This window comes from Coregonus lavaretus (genome assembly GCF_964263955.1).
Source record: "Coregonus lavaretus genome assembly, chromosome: 2".
In the NCBI taxonomy this organism is placed as follows: Eukaryota; Metazoa; Chordata; class Actinopteri; order Salmoniformes; family Salmonidae; genus Coregonus; species Coregonus lavaretus.
Genome location: NC_139989.1, coordinates 45803992 through 45822478, shown reverse-complemented (window position 1 = coordinate 45822478; position 18487 = coordinate 45803992). Strand labels below are relative to the sequence as shown.

Genomic DNA, 18487 nt, shown 5'->3' with positions numbered 1-18487 from the left:
CAGTTGTCACTTAGAGTTGTGTTGTGGCCCTCAGCTTTCTCCAAGGGTTCCTGTGGTTTGGTGGGACATATTGTCCCGTTGGAAGCACGTTGTAAACTTATTCTAGTCCCGCCCACAGACATGAATGAAAATACTTTGTGAGTTTGAATGCTCCACCTCTACAGTTGGGATTGAGAAGAAAGTAAACAGCTTGGCTTGGACACTTGCTCACACCTTATCTCCTGTGATGCACGCACACAACTGTGTTGCGCTATCCATAGTATCTCAGAGACCGACTGTCACGAAGCGAGAAGGAGAGAACAGACGTTTGGAGCAGGTTGTCTACCAGTTATGCAGTACAACAGAACGCATAGGCCGCTTTGTTCTCAGAGGAGACAAAAAAATGACAAATGATAACCTGAATAAGCTGTTGGTATTTTGTGTATTATTTTGCGCTCAGAAATCGTCCATCGTGCATGGTGCACAAGCTTTGGAAACTAAAGGTAGGACACATTTCCCCCAAATATCCTACTTGTTTTCTTCACCTTCTGTAACACAAGTGTTTACAATTACAACACTTATTTTTAAATCATGTTATATTTTGTATTTTGACATATTATGTTTGATGTTTTAGATTTGGGTTAAGATATTGAGACGTTATCAATTGTCTAAAGTTTTTTTTAGGTGTTTCCTTGCACAATTTGGTGAATTTAATGGCTGTTAATAATACAGTCATAACAATCATTAATCATCAATAGTCATTCCTCTGGAGCTGTTTGGGGACTTACTTTAAGTCTTCAGCAGTGTTTACTAAATTGTCAAAACATCTCCCGAGTGGCGCAGTGGTCTAAGGCACTGCATCGCAGTGCTAGCTGTGCCACTAGAGATCCTGGTTCGAATCCAGGCTCTGTTGTAGCCGGCCGCGACTGGGAGACCCATGGGGCGGCGCACAATTGGCCCAGCTTCGTCCAGGGTAGGGGAGGGAATGGCCGGCAGAGATGTAGCTCAGTTGGTAGAGCATGGTGTTTGCAACGCCAGGGTTGTGGGTTCCATACCCACGGGGGGCCAGTATGAAAAATAAAAAAATTATGTATGCACTCACTAACTGTAAGTCGCTCTGGATAAGAGCGTCTGCTAAATGACTAAAATGTCAAACCAATAAGGTCCCAAAACCCATTTTCCTTGTGGACTAAGCCTTCCCTCCCTTGTCCACACAGTGGCTCTGCTCCTCCACGTTGAGCCAGAGAATCCAAAGTGCTTTGCTGAGGGGATGTGGGACCTCACCTGCTTCTGGGAGGAGGATGAGGAAAGGGCTGGCTCTGCTGATCAGTACTCATTCATATACACATACCAGTAAGTCATGATCCGGCAAAGCGTTCAGTTAATAATTGCTGCTGCGCGTACCATATCCTCTCACCCTGTCTTGGTAGAGGGTAGCTACCTGCTATGAATATGTGTTTTGAAGAATGATCACCTCAATTGCCCATTTAGCCTAGAAACTTGATACAAAGTGTGTAAACAATCCAAATGTCTCTCCTCCTCTGCAGGAATGAGAACAGCAGTGAGTGTGCCGTAACTGCCCTACCAGCAGCAGGCGGCAAGAGACTGTATTTTTGCAGGTTTTCCCAGACTCAATTATTTGTGCCTCTTGACATCCGGGTATTTCAGGACGGCCTGCTGATCCACAACCGCAGTCTCTTCGTTGAACTTGTCTGTGAGTTATAGAGTTTTCGTTGTGGGTGACTTTTGTGAACTATTCCATTTGTTTTTCTCAGGATTTAGGAATGAAATGTTCTTCTCCTGTCTGTGTGTCAGTCCTGTTAGACCCGCCTGCCAATCTGACAGTGACGAGTACAGGGAAGCAGGGGCAGCTGAAGGCCAGCTGGCTGCCTCCCTCTCTCAAGTACATGAGCGACAGCATGATGTACGAGGTCAGCTACGCCATGGCAGGGAGCCACATTGGAAAGGTACTGAACAACACACACCTCACCAACACACACACTTATATCAGAGGTAGAAGTTTATTACCAGACAAGAGAAATGTTTGAAGTCTTTGTGAATAACGGTGCCGTTCCTTTATTGGCCTTCTGCAGAGATGTGTCAATGACAATGCATTATCGTCTCGTCTTCAGGTGGAGGAGGTGCAAGCCAGCTCTGAGCTCATCTTGCGTGGTCTGCAGTCAGGGACCAAGTACAAGGTGCGCATTCGTGTCAAACTGGACGGCATCAGCTACAGCGGCTACTGGAGCGCCTGGACTGACCCGGTACTGATGGAAACAATGCCTGGTGGTAAGCTTCTTTCTCCTGCAGCAACATTCACATTGTCACCAAAATAATGTGCTTGTCTTGTGAGCTAAACATCTTTGTTCTATTTGTGAGGGATCCCTCCCTTGGATTTCATCCCTGGTGTAACCTTGTTGCTGTGCCATCTTATTTGCAGACTTGGACCCTCTCATCGTGTCCCTGAGTCTCATCATCGCTCTCGTCCTCACCCTGCTGTCTCTCATTGTGCTCATGTCCCATTCCAGGTCAGTTTCCATAAACAACAACTTTCCATAGTTCTTAGTATACCAGACATCATCAGTGGTATATTTATGGAATAAGGCTGTACAATATTGTCCTCAGGTTCCTGTTGAAGAACATCTGGCCAATCATTCCCACCCCTGAAAGCAAGTTCCAAGGCCTCTTTACGGTTTATGGCGGTGACTTTCAGGTGAGTCAATTAAATCCAGTTTTAGTCTTTGTATCCTTGGAATATGAAACTCAGTATGAAGTACCTTGTGCAGTGTTTATCTATATCCTTTGTGTGTATCGTAGTCTGTTCATCTTGACTCAATATTAGTGCAGACTCCTGAACCTCTCTCATTCGGTTTGTCAATAGGAGTGGTTGGGCCACAGCACTGGAGGCTTATGGTTGAGGCCAGCCTACTTCTACTCCGAGGAATTCCCGACTCCACTAGAGGTCCTCTCAGAGGTTAGCCTTGGTCCCGCTTTGTCGCCCAAGGCCTCAGAGGCACTTGGTGAAAAAGGAGAGGAGGAGGAGGATGAAGACAAGAAGCTAAAGAGGGTGGACTCGGCCTTGATGGAGGGGTGGAGAGAAACCCCCCAGGAGCACTGGCTGATGGACCAGCTCCGGGCTTTTCATCAGCATCCTGCACCCCGGTCCCAGTCGTCTCTACTGGAGTCCCACGATGCCTACGTCACCCTCAACGCTCAGAACCACAGTGGGGAGGAGCCTCTTGATGACATATTGGAGGAAACCTTGCCCCTGCAGGTTCTCTTTGCCTCTGGAAGAACATCCTCTGAATCTCGCTCAGACTTGGGCTCCCTCCAACAGAGCTCAGGGTCGGGCCGCCTCTCGTCCCAGTCCAGTTTTGAGTACCCAAACCACACCTGGCCGCCCAAGGGCCCCGGGTACACCTACATGGCAGTGGCCGACTCGGGTGTCTCCATGGATTACAGTCCGATGAGCTCGAGTAAGATCGATGACATTGGGAAGGGAGTTATCTATACCAATGAGTACAAGAACGAGATCCCTGCACACAGAAGACCCATAGGTACCCCCATCCACTTTGCATTCTGAATTAAGGCTAAGCTATGTAACAGGCTATGAACTGAGGCTTAAAGGTCCAATGAAGCTGAAAAACAGTTGAATATTTGCCATTGGGTCGTTTGGCCAAGGCTTCTACATTGACTCGATCTTCTTGTCAGTGGAATGTAAAAAGCCAGGATGTAGGCTACTCTCATTACTATGCGATAACAGACAAACCAAAATGTAAGCTAAAAGGCTTTGGTAAGGAAAAGTCAAAAGTATCCCTGATAAGGATTGTATATTTCTTTGGATGTCATAAGCTCATTCTCACAATATCCCTTCATCAGAAGGCAGCTGTTTGATAAATACATGAACAACTGAAACACTCTAAAGCTGATATTATAAAACACATGTAATGTGTATATTCTAAGATCATTGGATCTTGTAGGTACATTTATAAGGTTACTTTCTATATTTTTACTGGAATAACTAGAGAAAGTTGACACTTAATTGTAAATATTGTGTTTGTCTATTGTGTATTGTACAAGCGTATCACTAAGATGTAACCCTGATCTTAACATGAAGTTCCTGCAAGAATGAAGAGGTACTGTAGGATGTGCAGGAAAGTGTTTAGGCAATGTGTCACATTTCAGTATGATGCTATTGTACACCTCTTGCTTGCAATGCTTAGATCAACAAAGGTTGTAAAAGTCATCATGGTTCCAGTGTATGAATGTTTGTATATCTGTCTAGCTAATTGTCACCTCATTGAATCTTACATATTATCATACATTTTGAGAGGGCATAATTGTTGAAACTGTAAATAATTTAAATTTTATCTTTTGGTTTAAATAAACACCAGTTTGTTGAAAATGTAGGCAATTCCTCCCACCCAACAAACAACAATTGTGGTTTGGCTAAATGTATAGTTAGATTGAAAAAACTGTCATTTTTTAAGTTGTCTCATTTGTAAAAATACAGTTGTATACATAAGCACGTGAATATGACAACTCAATGTGGTAGGGCAGGCATACTCAACTCTAACCCTACGAGGTCCGGAGCCTGCTGGTTTTCTGTTTGACCTGATAATTAATTGCACACACCTAGTGTCCCAGGTCTAAATCAGTCCCTGACTAGATGGGAACAATGAAAAAAAGCAGTGGAACTGGTTTCGAGGTCCAGAGTTTAGTTTCAGGGTGGTAGGGTATCACAATACTTTTTCCATGGCAAAAATTAAAACACAAAGCAGACTAAACTCTTTGGTTCTTTAAAAACCTGCTGTAGGTAAAATATTGTGTGCTATAGCTTGGAAAATAAATAAAAACATGACTCTGGATGACAACAAAATGATTTCCTAAAGAAGTTAAATCCGTTTCATGTTTTGTTTCTTTGCCGAGATAGTGGTATTGTCCCGGCCTTAGAATGTGGACAGTAGTTGAATAGGCATTGGGGGAAAGGGTATTTGACGTCATAACAAGTGAAGTTCACAACAATTTCCTTATATGAGTGACGTAGATCTTAGCATAATGAGCTGAGGTCCTGATCTGTCCAGAGAAGATAAGGAGCACAATCCCCTCACAGAACACAGGTATAGAACATAGCCTAGTAAATAAGGGAAAATCTTTTAAAAACAACCAACGTGAACATTTGTTTAGAATAAAGGCTCCAATCAAACATGTTTAGTTTATTTTTAGTTTATTAAACATGTAGAATATTAACTACTTCCTAATGTCTATTTTTAAATCCTTTGCTTTTCTGTTATTTTCAGTGTTAATTTCTAAACAAACTGCTGAATGTTTCCTCATTTTTTCATTACATGTTATGATAATACTGTGATGATTACCTAAACTGAACTTCTGGCAATCTATCATTTCTGTATCTCTTTACAGTCAACAAAAATGTCAATATCATGCCTAAAATATAACATAAATGTTAAGCAATTCTGATGCGCCTCCATATTAGATATCTTCACAATGTATTTTTGTACTAATATGACTTTAAAATGTATGCCATTAAAGCAAATCAAATCAAATTTTATTGGTCACAAACACATATTTAGCAGATTTTATTGCGGGTGTAGCGAAATGCTTGTAAACTGTGTACCATTTGATGTTCTTGTTGTCCTTTAGTTGAGAAAAACGTGGGGAGACATTCTAATAGTCCCTGATAGCTAATAGCTATAGATGGGTTGGTTTTTTAGCAATAAAACTGACGGGTGCACAGCTATGGGGAAAAATGGACGAGGTTGGCTTAGATTGGTGACAAAATGTACGCTATATTTTGTCTCCAATGTTTATTAAAGTTGTACAATGAGCACTTGTCGTCTCTCAAATACATAGTTACAGTTGTTGGTTAGCTAGCTAGCAACTTTTTGCCATATTAGCATAGAAGTGACATCAGTCAAAACAAGAGATGGTATCAAGAACAAGATAAAACTAGCTGAAACGAGCCACTTAAGATTCCCCACATGGCAGTTTCTTGTCATTGTTGCTAGCTATCTGGCCATCTAGAATGACAACACACGGCTTTCTGCCCCATTGAAGCGTGTGGATCGTTTGTGACGTTCTCTGCTATCCCGTCTATAGCATCAGCCTAATCTTCCCTTTACAAATGATCTTCGAAAGCACCACAGGTACAACGGTTAGACAAAAAAGTAATGTAATGGGAGTTGAATGGGTGAATGTGAAGTCACATTGTGTAGGAGAGATAAGACAACAGGGCAAGGGAGGAGAACAAACTAAAATTATAGTGTGCCAGAGCAGTCAGGAACAGTAAGATTGAGTCATAGGAGTGTAGCTCAGTTGGTAGAGCATGGTGCTTGCAACGCCAGGGTTGTGGGTTTGTTTCCCACGGGGGGCCAGTATGAAAATGTATGCACTCACTAACTGTAAGTCGCTCTGGATAAGAGCGTCTGCTAAATGACTAAAATGTAAATGTTTAATTCACGCAAAAACCTTGCTGAAAACTTTTTGTAAACACTAGTGAAAACCATTCTGTGCATTAGAAAAAACGGTTCCCCTTGCATCTCAGTCTTTGGGAATGCAATTGCTTGATATAAGTATATATGTTTTTTGCATGTCTCTTATTTCTTCCTCGTCCACTGGTAAGTCATTGAATGGATTTCAAACCATTGTAAACTCCATTGAGCGATTGGGGCGAATGACCAGTCGCCATTCTCGTGCCAGACTTGAATCCTCCTCATCCTTAGCAAGAGAGGCTTCTGTGATCCCAGCACCAGAGAGGTAAACATGCCACGTGTCCTGTGGTCCTGCTACAGCAGGGGAAGAGTTCCAGTCTCGGTCCAAGGTACACCTAACCTGAAAGTAGTGGTCTAACACTGAGAGGACAGGGTCTGGGGCTGAGGGGTCCCCACCAGCATGCCCTTCCCACTCGGACTGGAACGAGGCCATGACCCGACAGGGAGCCAGGCTAGTGGCTCTCTCCTCCAAGGTCTGTGTGAGAAATGCAGCCGTGTCATACAGCAGAGCAGAGATGTGAAAATGTATGCACTCACTAACTGTAAGTCGCTCTGGATAAGAGCGTCTGCTAAATGACTAAAATGTAATGTAAATGTAATGTGTGCAGTAGAGGACTGCTCTGCCTGCTGAAGGCCACCACTCACCCCAGGCCCGGGCAGGTAGCCCTCCAGTCTGTCCACGATGATCAGCGAAGGAGGGGCAGCAGATCCAGAGGCTGATTCATGCAAAGAGGCCACGTCCTGAAGCAAATCTTCCAAGGACCTGGGGTATGCAAAATTAATTTTCTGCAATAAAGTAATGCCAAGAATCAACAGATTTTTTTTTTTAAGTGCTTGATGTCAAGATAAGAAATAGTAATGTCAGTGCGCTAAACAACGATGAGTTCAATGGGGGGTGTTGTCTTGTGTGTTATAAAAAAAAATATTAAAAAAAAAATATTAAAATATTCACTAACTGTAAGTCGCTCTGGATAACAGCGTCTGCTAAATGACTAAAATGTAAATGTAAATGTTATGTCATGTTTATCAAGGTTGTGCAAAATAACACAGCTGCTGGACCAATGCTACATTTACATTTACATTTTAGTCATTTAGCAGACGCTCTTATCCAGAGCGACTTACAGGAGCAATTAGGGTTAAGTGCCTTGCTCAAGGTTTCCCGCCACGTGGTGTCACTTCCCGTAAGACAACTTCCGCTAGGAATGACAACAACAGACAGCTGTTGTCAAGATGGCGGATGGCTATGGAGGAGAAGAGGGTCCCCTGGACGCTAAAGAAGCCGGGGATCAAATTAAATCAATTTTGAGGCGTTGTAGAGGCCGTCCCAGGCTCACGGATTCTGACCGAGCACAAAGACGTCTCGAGTCCCGCAAGAAGTATGATGTTAGGCGAGTTTATCTTGGAGAATCTCACAAGGTTTGGAGTGAGCTTCGCCGGCGAACGAGGTTGAGTGACGCTGGACTTGCCGAGTACCTAATCCTGCTCAACTCCACGTATGGGGAGAGATACCAGCAAAAATACGGAGGGTATGTTTACGAATAATACATAAAATCAGAATATCAAACTAACTAGTAACTAATATTGTTTAGGTAGCATATCCCCTCTCGTCTTTTGTTGACATTCAGATAAATGTGAATCCTTTCCCCATGCCACTTCCTTTAATCAATTGGGTTAGCTAGCTCATGCTATCAACTCAATAGTGCTTAACGTTAACACAGTATCCTCATGCAATAAAGTTACTGTCATATTTATATTCCTGGCCGCTAGGAAGACCACCCTAGACGTATGTGCAAAACTGAAAAGAGGTAAGAAAGAACAACACATTTTATCCACTTACCTATGAAGAAAGGTAGCCCTACATGAGGGATTGATTGATACATTTATGTCACTGTTGATACTTATTTTCTTACAGGGAAGAAGGAGAGAGTGTCTAGCCTTTGTAGCGTGGTGACCTGGTACCAGGATCACTCCCAGACCTGCCCACATGAACCGCAGCTCAGAGCTCTGGAACCACAACATGGATTCTCCACCTCTGCTATCTGGCAGTGTGATGCAGACCATTCATTTGTACAGCACCTCTCCTCGCCACCTAGAGGGGCCAGTGATCCTGAGATGGAGACAGAGACAGAGGAGGAAGTTGACAGGGACACTGGGACAGAGGAAACCGGAGGAATCATGACCAGGAGGAGGAGGAGAGAGACAGATGCCCACAGACAGCTCACTGGTAAGAGATACAGTACATTCAGATACTAATTTGGCTTTTAATTGTTCAGGGTCACATGTAACAGTATGGGAACCACTGATCTGACATAAACCAAGTAACCTGTATTTAAATGCATCTGTATTCTGTACACTTTCCTAGATGCAGGAGGGGATTTGGAAGTGGCCGGAGCTCTGGTGACTATCAATCAGGTGGAGCAGGCCACGGCTCTCAGCCAGCTCCCAGGGATGGAGGCCCCATCTAGGGAAACTCCACTAACGGAGCACCTCTCTGAGAACCAGTCTGTCTGGGAGATGGAGGTGGTGATGGAGGCAGGCAGACAGCAAGCCCAGGAGTCTGACAATGAGGGGACAGGTTACAATGCTGTAGGGGAGGACATCAACCCAGAGGAGGAGGCGGAGGACCTGAGAAGAGACAGAGGAGATGAAGGAGTGGGTACATCACAAGATGGCTACGAGTGTGTTGTAGTGACTGCATCCTTAACTGACAGACTGGACAAAACCGATGAGGAGGACACCACACAGACAATGTGTGACACAGTTGGTGTAGACACTCAGCCCAACCTCCATCCAGTCCCAGTCTCTTTGCAGGTGCCTGGGCAGGGGGAGCTGTTTGATTCTCAGACACTACAGACTGTGGGGACCAGCTGTGAGATACCAGACCAGCGAGGAACACTGGAGGGTTCTCAGGTTTAAAAAAAAACGTGTTGGGTCTAATACTCATTAGTCATTTGTCTTGGAATTTTATCACAATCAAGTATTTGTCGTCCCTGAAAGCACTGCCTTATATAGTAGTCATATTAACATGTAGCCTATCCTATGTCCCTCTCCCTGTCATTCCTAGCTGATCATCATCACTGGCCCCAGCTACGAGGCTTTGGCGTCCGAGGGCATCCAGCTCAACATGGGGGGCGGAGACGTGGAGGAGGTCACCTGCACTGTCATAGAGGGTGTGGCTTACAACCAAATGTGCCAGTCAGGGGCAGACTTTAGGACGACAGAGGAAGACTCCATCACAGGTACTGCTGGCACAGAGTATTTTAGCCTTTGCTAACACCGACAGACAATGCATTCGAATATGCTGTAATTGCTGTATATGCTTATTAAAGGATACTGACATTGACAAGAATCAATTAAGAATAGGTTGCTATTCCAATGGTTTGAGACATTTTTCTCTCAACCCCTCAGGCCTGAGTGACAAGGAGCTGCTCCAGTCCAGTGTTGAGTCTCATGGCTTGGAGCCCACCTGTGAGAGGGAGCTACAGAGGGGCCTGAGCAGGTGAGTGGCCAGCATGGAGAATTATGGGCATCACATCTGTAGAGACAAACTTGGATGGACATGCCATTTTCATTCCTGTCTTGACTTCCTCAGAGCACTTCTGTAGACTAACCACAGGCATCGCTCCCTTTTCTATTTCAGATGTAGGAGGAGCAGACGAGGTCCTGTCATCGAGGCAGACGGAATGCTCAAGATGTTCCACTGTCCGTATGAAGGCTGTAGTCAGGTCTATGTAGCCATCAGCAGCTTTCAGGTAAATAGGCTCTTTCAAGCACTCGCCACTTCAGATTTTGCCTTGATTTGGAACACCTGGACCTTGTAGTGCCATCAAGTTCAGAATAAAGGAAATAGAAATGTACATGTTGCTGTAACTACCATTTCATGCTGTGATTCATAATATGTACTTTTTGTTCTTTGTATGTTCCCTGCAGAACCATGTGAATCTGGTTCACAGGAAGGGGAGGACCAAGGTGTGCCCCCACCCTGGCTGCGGCAAGAAGTTCTATCTGTCAAACCACCTGCATCGCCACATGATCATCCACTCAGGTGGGCACACACATACAAACAACTCTAAATACTGATATACATTGGCGCATGAGCTAGTAGGAATAACTTTGTCCCCTCATTTTTCAACAAAGTTTGTCGCAGATGCCGATCTAATTCTTCATCAAACTTTGTGTAGGAGTCCGAGACTTCATCTGTGAAACGTGTGGGAAATCGTTCAAACGGAAGAATCACTTGGAGGTTCACCGGCGCACGCACACAGGAGAGACGCCCCTTCAGTGAGTGAAACACTTTGATCACTCACATGTTTTTACTCCCAGACAGTTTATTTCATTTTCTCAACACATTTTATATTTAGGTTTTGTACAATATATGCAATTTTGTCTGCCAAACAGAAATGACAATATGTTGCACTCCTAAAAACATTTTCTGCAGATTAGAATAATCTTTAATGTTTCCCCTTCGTCTTGTCTCCCTCCTCTACTTCTTCTGCAGGTGTGAGATCTGTGGGTACCAGTGTCGCCAGCGAGCATCTCTCAACTGGCACATGAAGAAACACACCCCCGAGGCCCACTACAACTTCACCTGCGAACACTGCGGCAAGAGGTTTGAAAAGCTTGACAGCGTTAAATTCCACAAGTTAAAGAGCCACCCAGACAAACAGGCAACGTGAAGGGCAGTGCTGCTGGAATGTGCATTAAATATCAACTGGCCAGGGTCAGACCAGAATGGGACTGAATCTGTCTGACAAAATAAAACAATAGAGGAAGAGTGCCCATAGAGACAGGTATGACCTTTTGGGGAAAGAGCAGCTCTTTTGAATGAACACTTAGGACATTGCTTAGTCTCCCTCCCTATAATGGGCTTTAGACCATGCTCTCAAAGCTGTGCTGGACACAGCCTTTTCAGAGCTCACAGAGGCAGCCTTGCTGTTGGTGTAGTACATTTCAGCACAGTTGTTTACATAATGTGTTGTACGCCTCTAAACCATACTGTCTCTATACCATATTATTAACATATCCATTGATTTTCTTTTCTTTTTTAAATTCATTTTTATACACTTGTCATCCACATACTTTTTTCCAACAAGTACATTAAAACTGTCATTTTTGTTAATGGTTGTGTTCTCACGTCAATACATGTACATGAACTGATGCCTACTGGTAAAATGCCAAAACTAACTTAACTTACATATTCATGGGGAAATGAAAATGTAACCTATTGAGTATTAATTGTAACAATGTACATGGATGTAAAGGACATGATGTCATGTATTCAGCAAGAAGAGTTGTGTTGTCACACAAGTGGGCTGCTTACATTGAAGTAGAGAATTGGTAATATTTTGGTCTACAGTCTTTGTCGTTGACCTGACCAAGGAGTAGTCTTTTTGAGTGAAAGTCTTGCATCATCTTTCAGGTCTGTCTATGTTGTGCTGTGTGTCTATGAACAGAGTGATGTTGTCTTGTGGTTCTAAAATGGCAAATGTAATTTAAAATCGCTAATTTATAGTCATGTTCTTTTCCTGTTTTCTGTATCACTGAAATTATCAATGTAAAATATGTGAATATGACCTAAATAGATTATGTACATATTTCTGGAAGAGACATTTGTTTGAGACAAATGTAAAATAAAAAAGGAGTACTGTATTGGAGTTTAGGATTGTCTGATGTGGCAAGGAAAGGCATAATGTGAGTGTTGACACAATGAACTGGCAAACATGTATTTTTAGTGCATGGTGGGATGAATGTAAGACACATACCAGATGTGACACCAATGGCTGGTGTGACATAAATGTTCAAAATAATTTCATTGATGTTGAGTAAGTCAAGGTACTTGAATGCTAATGCTCTAACCTGATATAAATGGTCATTAGACTTAGCTAAAATCATATACATTTACATTACATTTACGTCATTTAGCAGACGCTCTTATCCAGAGCGACTTACAAATTGGTGCATTCACCTTATGATAGTCAGTGGGACAACCACTTTTACCAATGAAATAAATAAAAACAATCTATCATTTTCTAATTTTGTAAAAAAAAAAATCTAGAGTATATTTTTAATTTTCATTTGTTTTATATATATATGTTTTTTATTTATTTAATATTATTATTTTATTTATTTATTTTTGTGGGGGTGGGGTGGGGGGGTAGAAGGATTACTTTTATACTATCCCAGGTATTCCTTAAAGAGGTAGGGTTTCAAGTGTCCGGAAGGTGGTCAGTGACTCCGCTGTCCTGGCGTCATGAGGGAGCTTGTTCCACCATTGGGGTGCCAGAGCAGCGAACAGTTTTGACTGGGCTGAGCGGGAACTGTGCTTCCGCAGAGGTAGGGGGACCAGCAGGCCAGAGGTGGAAGAACGCAATGCCCTCGTTTGGGTGTAGGGACTGATCAGAGCCTGAAGGTAAGGAGGTGCCGTTCCCCTCACAGCTCCGTAGGCAAGCACCATGGTCTTGTAGCAGATGCGAGCATCAACTGGAAGCCAGTGGAGTGTGCGGAGGAGCGGGGTGACTTCAGAGAACTTGGGAAGGTTGAACACCAGACGGGCTGCAGCGTTCTGGATGAGTTGTAGGGGTTTAATGGCACAGGCAGAGAACCCAGCCAACAACGAGTTGTTATACTCACCGCAATACTGTATTAAAGTAACTGTCCAGTATTTCCAGATTTCTATTAAGTATGACCGAAAGGGTAATTAATTACAATATGAGTCATAGTTTTACTTCCAATGTATTTTAATTAAGTATGTTAAAATGCAGCTTTTCTGTGTTGGAATGGTGTGGGCGTACCCCAACAACAGAATGGTGTTGGGCATATACCGGTCGTAAAAAATATTCATGAGTAGACCGCTGATTGGGCAGCTCATCCTCCTCAGTAGGATGACATCATGCTCTTTGAGGAAATAGTAAGCATTTTTGAAACCGTCTGTTTGAGATACAAGTTTGAGGTGTTTTTTAAAAAGTGTTTTTTCTCCAATTTAAGCTTTGGCCACATACGAGTATAGGATGTCAACAACATTATTTGGGAGTCCCATAGGGCGGCGCACAATTGGCAGAGCGTCGTCCAGGTTAGGGGATGATTTGGCCGGGGGGGCTTTACTTGGCTCATCGCGCTCTAGCAACTCCTTGTGGTGGTCCGGGCACCTGGTCGTCAGTTGAACGGTGTTTCCTCCAACACATTGGTGCAGCTGGCTTCTGGGTTAAGTGAGCGGGTGTTAAGAAGCGCGGCTTGGCGGGTCATGTTTCGGAGGACGCATGACTCAACCGTCGCCTCTCCCGAGCCTGTTGGGGAGATGCAGCGATGAGACAAGATCGTAATCACGAAAAAGGGGGGTTACATTAAACAAATATATATATACACTGCTTAAAAAAATAAAGGGAACACTAAAATAACACATCCTAGATCTGAACAAATGAAATAATCTTATTAAATACTTTTTTCTTTACATAGTTGAATGTGCTAACAACAAAATCACACAAAAATTATCAATGGAAATCAAATTTATCAACCCATGGAGGTCTGGATTTGGAGTCACCCTCAATTAAAAAACCACACTACAGGCTGATCCAACTTTTATGTAATGTCCTTAAAACAAGTCAAAATGAGGCTCAGTAGTGTGTGTGGCCTCCACGTGCCTGTATGACCTCCCTACAACGCCTGGGCATGCTCCTGATGAGGTGGCGGATGGTCTCCTGAGGGATCTCCTCCCAGACCTGGACTAAAGCATCCGCCAACTCCTGGACAGTCTGTGGTGCAACGTGGCGTTGGTGGATGGAGCGAGACATGATGTCCCAGATGTGCTCAATTGGATTCAGGTCTGGGGAACGGGCGGGCCAGTCCATAGCATCAATGCCTTCCTCTTGCAGGAACTGCTGACACACTCCAGCCACATGAGGTCTAGCATTGTCTTGCATTAGGAGGAACCAAGGGCCAACCGCACCAGCATATGGTCTCACAAGGGGTCTGAGGATCTCATCTCGGTACCTACTGGCAGTCAGGCTACCTCTGGCGAGCACATGGAGGGCTGTGCGGCCCCCCAAAGAAATGCCACCCCACACCATGACTGACCCACCGCCAAACCGGTCATGCTGGAGGATGTTGCAGGCAGCAGAACGTTCTCCACGGCGTCTCCAGACTCTGTCACGTCTGTCACATGTGCTCAGTGTGAACCTGCTTTCATCTGTGAAGAGCACAGGGCGCCAGTGGCGAATTTGCCAATCTTGGTGTTCTCTGGCGGAGGTAGCAGTCCTGCTGCTGGGTTGTTGCCCTCCTACGGCCTCCTCCACGTCTCCTGATGTACTGGCCTGTCTCCTGGTAGCGCCTCCATGCTCTGGACACTACGCTGACAGACACAGCAAACCTTCTTGCCACAGCTCGCGTTGATGTGCCATCCTGGATGAGCTGCACTACCTGAGCCACTTGTGTGGGTTGTAGACTCCGTCTCATGCTACCACTAAACGTGACCAAAACATCAGCCAGGAAGCATAGGAACTGAGAAGTGGTCTGTGGTCACCACCTGCAAAACCAGTCCTTTATTGGGGGTGTCTTGCTAATTGCCTATAATTTCCACCTGTTGTCTATTCCATTTGCACAACAGCATGTGAAATCTATTGTCAATCAATGTTGCTTCCTAAGTGGACAGTTTGATTTCACAGAAGTGTGATTGACTTGGAGTTAGATTGTGTTGTTTAAGTGTTCCCTTTATTTTTTTGAGCAGTGTATGTACAAATAAAGTGTGTGTCATAGGAAGACTTATGAGGTCAAAGTCTGAGCTAATTTTTAAGCGAGAGAAACATTCCGGCTGATTAATTATCTTATGTCTATAAAATAATGACTTCAATGGAACTCACATAGTCATGTGAAAAATTAAATCAGGTCCTATAGTATATACTATTTTCTTTAAAATATATAGATATATATTCCTTCTCTGCTTACATACCATTCACATGTCTCCAAAATCCTACTTGAATATACAGTGATGCCACAGGTAAAAATGGTGATAGAAGAATGTGCTTATGCCTGTGTGTATGTAGCTTTAACATTGCTGTGACACTCCCTCAGGTGGGACTTCTACTCCACAGGGAAGTGAGCTCTTTGCCTCTGAAACCTGCCTCACTCCCACCTGTTTGCCTCAGCTCTCCCCCTCCCTGTTTATAACCAACCTGCAGTCACGGAGAAGCACAGGAACAGAACGAGAGAGAGAGTGTGTGTAGGAGAGAGAAAAACGCAATACAGGTCACTCTCCGAGGACACGGTAAAACGCAATACAGGACACTCTCCGAGGACACGGTAAATCAGCCAGTCTACTGACTCCCACACTCCTGTAAACAGCCTCCATCACCTCAGGGAAGGTAAGCCTCAGACTCCCTCTCTTTCTCTCTACGTCTCAACCACAGGAGGTTGGTGGCACCTTAATTGGGGAGGACAGCCTCGTGGTAATGGCTGGAGCAGAATCAGTGGAATGGTATCAAATACATCAAACACATGGTTTGATGCCATTCCATTGGATCCGTTCTAGCCATTATTATGAGCCGTCCTCCCCTCAACAGCCTCCACTGGTCTCAACGTAACCTGTTGTACCACTCCATTGTAAGGTAGGCTATTGTAAGTGAGAATAATAATAATAATAATAATAATAATATGCCATTTAGCAGACGCTTTTATCCAAAGCGACTTACAGTCATACATTTTTGTGTATGGGTGGTCCCGGGGATCGAACCCACTACAAGGGTTGACTCATCTGGTTGTTGAAAATGTAGTTATTTGGTTTTGTGTTTTATATTCTCCTGTAGTCAGGGGCAGTGTCTATACTTTATTTCCTCTAGTCGTTAATTTGCATGTTTGTCAACAAACATTGGCTATCTTGATCATCATTCCGGGAAATGTTTGTCACCAGGTGTGTCCCCACTGGCTTTCCTAGTGGATGAATTCATTATCCCAGTCTTCATGACTGAATACCACATTATTCCTAACATGATATCAACAAAGCTATGCCACTCACTCTGTCATATTATTCAGCAGCTTAAAGAACACTTTCCAGGAAATTCACCTGATCATTGTAGCTATTGATTTCGTTTTTAGGTTTTTCTTGTCTAAATTATGTTCTTCACATTGGGATTGTGGGTTATTTAGCTGCTTTGTGTTTATTGCATTTGAATTTTCAAAGCATGTAAAGTCCTAAGGGCCCTAGCTACTGTATATTATCCTCATCTTCGTGTAACAGTGTCAATTTATTTTTCAAAACATGAAAGCACCAATATAATGTGTCGACTCATTACAATACAGTGCCCTGAGGTTGTAATTCACAGTCTAGCTCAAAATGGCAGTCCTCAACATTTCTGTTGGTGTCTTTGTACTCTATGTTCATGGCTCCTGGCTGGGATGTTTTGTTAGTCATTTGCATGTGACTGTGGTTGTTAATACATCACCAGGCCAACTATGGCCACTGCTGTTGCCTATGGCTTTGTGAAGGCGGAAGTTGAGTGGCCACTTGCAAGAAAAACTCTGGGAATGAAAGGGGGAAAACCAACTCAAGATATGTTGCTATGCGCCCACTGGCCCCCTTCATATGATTAACCTGATGCTCATGGCTAAACATTGACACAGTGATAAACATCCTGACGTTTAGCATCCATCTCTCAGTACTTGTACTGTATGCCATTTCACTTTCTAAGTACTCTATCTGGGACCGTATAAGATAAACACACAATTATGAATACTGTAATCATAAAATCCCAAAGCATGTGACACACTTGTCAATCAGAAACTCCCTGACAGAGTTCCCTGTCACACTACTGGTGCTACTGCCACAGAGTGCTATTGTTTTGTTATTGCCGTTATTAAGAATAAGATACAGTACAAACCAGTTGTCGTTTAGTCACTCAATCACTGTTCCCATCCTATGGGGTCAAATGCAGTCAGACACACTAGGGACAGACAGTCCTAAACGCACACAGCGGTAAAGGGCACCACATGGGGTCATAAAACAGAGAAGGATGAGATGATCCACAGATGGTTTAACTAGCAAAATGTGACAGGTCATAAACCTGCAATGTGTCTGTGTGTGTGTAATGGGCTCCTGTGTTTAATAGGCCCCCGATTGACACTGAGGGCGAGGAAGATAAAGTTCCTTACAACTTCCTTGTACAGTCTGGACAGGTGATGGACACTGTTCTCATCTGAAGAGCAGACCATGTCCAACATTTTGATAGTTTTCTTGTAATTAGATGTCTTTTGCATTGAAAATGTAGTGGCCCCAGGTGAAGGAGGGTTTTCAGACATGGAATTATGGTCTGCCTCTTTGTAGCATTTTAATCTATTTTCATAACACTGATCATCCTTTTATTTGTTTAGGGGCCCATTTATATGAAAATACAGTGGGACATGCTGCCTTGTCATTGCCTTTGGACTTTCCTTAATTCTAAAGCAAAGGCTCACTTAACTCTCATTGGTGTTGGGAAAGTGGACTGTACAGTAAATGTCATATGACATTAGTAAAAAAAAAAGCAAGGGCTCTCTTGACTGTTCTAGGATGATATGGCGATAGGGAGGATAAGTTAAGTGGCTGGTGTTTTTCCCCACTCCTTCCCTCCCACGTCTTACTGTAGATGACAAAGGGCTGGTTTCCTGGTAACAAGTCAGAGACGGCAAACAGCATCAAGGAGTGTGTAGAATTGTTAATCCGTCACCTAATTAGCCAGACATAACAATTAATTTCAAATGACACGGAACAACTCTAAAGTTGTAAAGAAACGCTTTGTCTTTGTTGTTTGACAGAATTTGTTTGCTTCCTTAGTGACTGATTCTGTGTCCACAAAACCATAACTGTCACCTTCCAATTTCATTCAAAATTTGTCAAATGTTTATTCAGGAAATGCAGAAAGGTTCCTGGTGTAAGTTTGCAAGATAAGATTGTGGCCAAAACCCTCAACATACAATTTCCATAATGTCATTGATAAATAACAAGGTAAGAAGTACATAATTTAGCTGTCATGTTA

General features: G+C 43.5%; 3 protein-coding genes across 3 annotated transcripts; 2 read left to right on the top strand and 1 right to left on the bottom strand.

Annotated features, from left to right (window-relative positions):
* Positions 1 to 219: 219 nt before the first annotated feature.
* Positions 220 to 5845, top strand: LOC311101459 (erythropoietin receptor-like). Its single transcript, XM_084142617.1, has 8 exons — positions 220 to 482; positions 1197 to 1332; positions 1527 to 1693; positions 1795 to 1946; positions 2112 to 2268; positions 2420 to 2507; positions 2605 to 2692; positions 2861 to 5845. The coding sequence occupies exons 1-8, from the start codon at positions 227 to 229 to the stop codon at positions 3560 to 3562; spliced, it is 1746 nt and encodes a 581-aa protein (XP_083998743.1). The 5' UTR covers positions 220 to 226; the 3' UTR covers positions 3563 to 5845.
* Positions 5846 to 6633: 788 nt separating this feature from the next.
* Positions 6634 to 7268, bottom strand: LOC311139254 (ATPase SWSAP1-like; the record flags this gene model as incomplete). The annotated part of the gene is made up of 2 exons (XM_084174147.1): positions 6634 to 7040; positions 7127 to 7268. Coding segments are annotated over 2 exons (549 nt in total), but the record flags the coding sequence as incomplete, so codon positions are not given.
* A 434-nt stretch (positions 7269 to 7702) lies between these two features.
* LOC311101450 (zinc finger protein 653-like) lies at positions 7703 to 12137 on the top strand. The gene is made up of 10 exons (XM_084142610.1): positions 7703 to 8014; positions 8256 to 8293; positions 8401 to 8712; positions 8851 to 9398; positions 9553 to 9727; positions 9897 to 9987; positions 10129 to 10240; positions 10419 to 10533; positions 10670 to 10769; positions 10987 to 12137. The coding sequence occupies exons 1-10, from the start codon at positions 7719 to 7721 to the stop codon at positions 11162 to 11164; spliced, it is 1965 nt and encodes a 654-aa protein (XP_083998736.1). The 5' UTR covers positions 7703 to 7718; the 3' UTR covers positions 11165 to 12137.
* The last annotated feature ends 6350 nt before the right edge of the window (positions 12138 to 18487 follow it).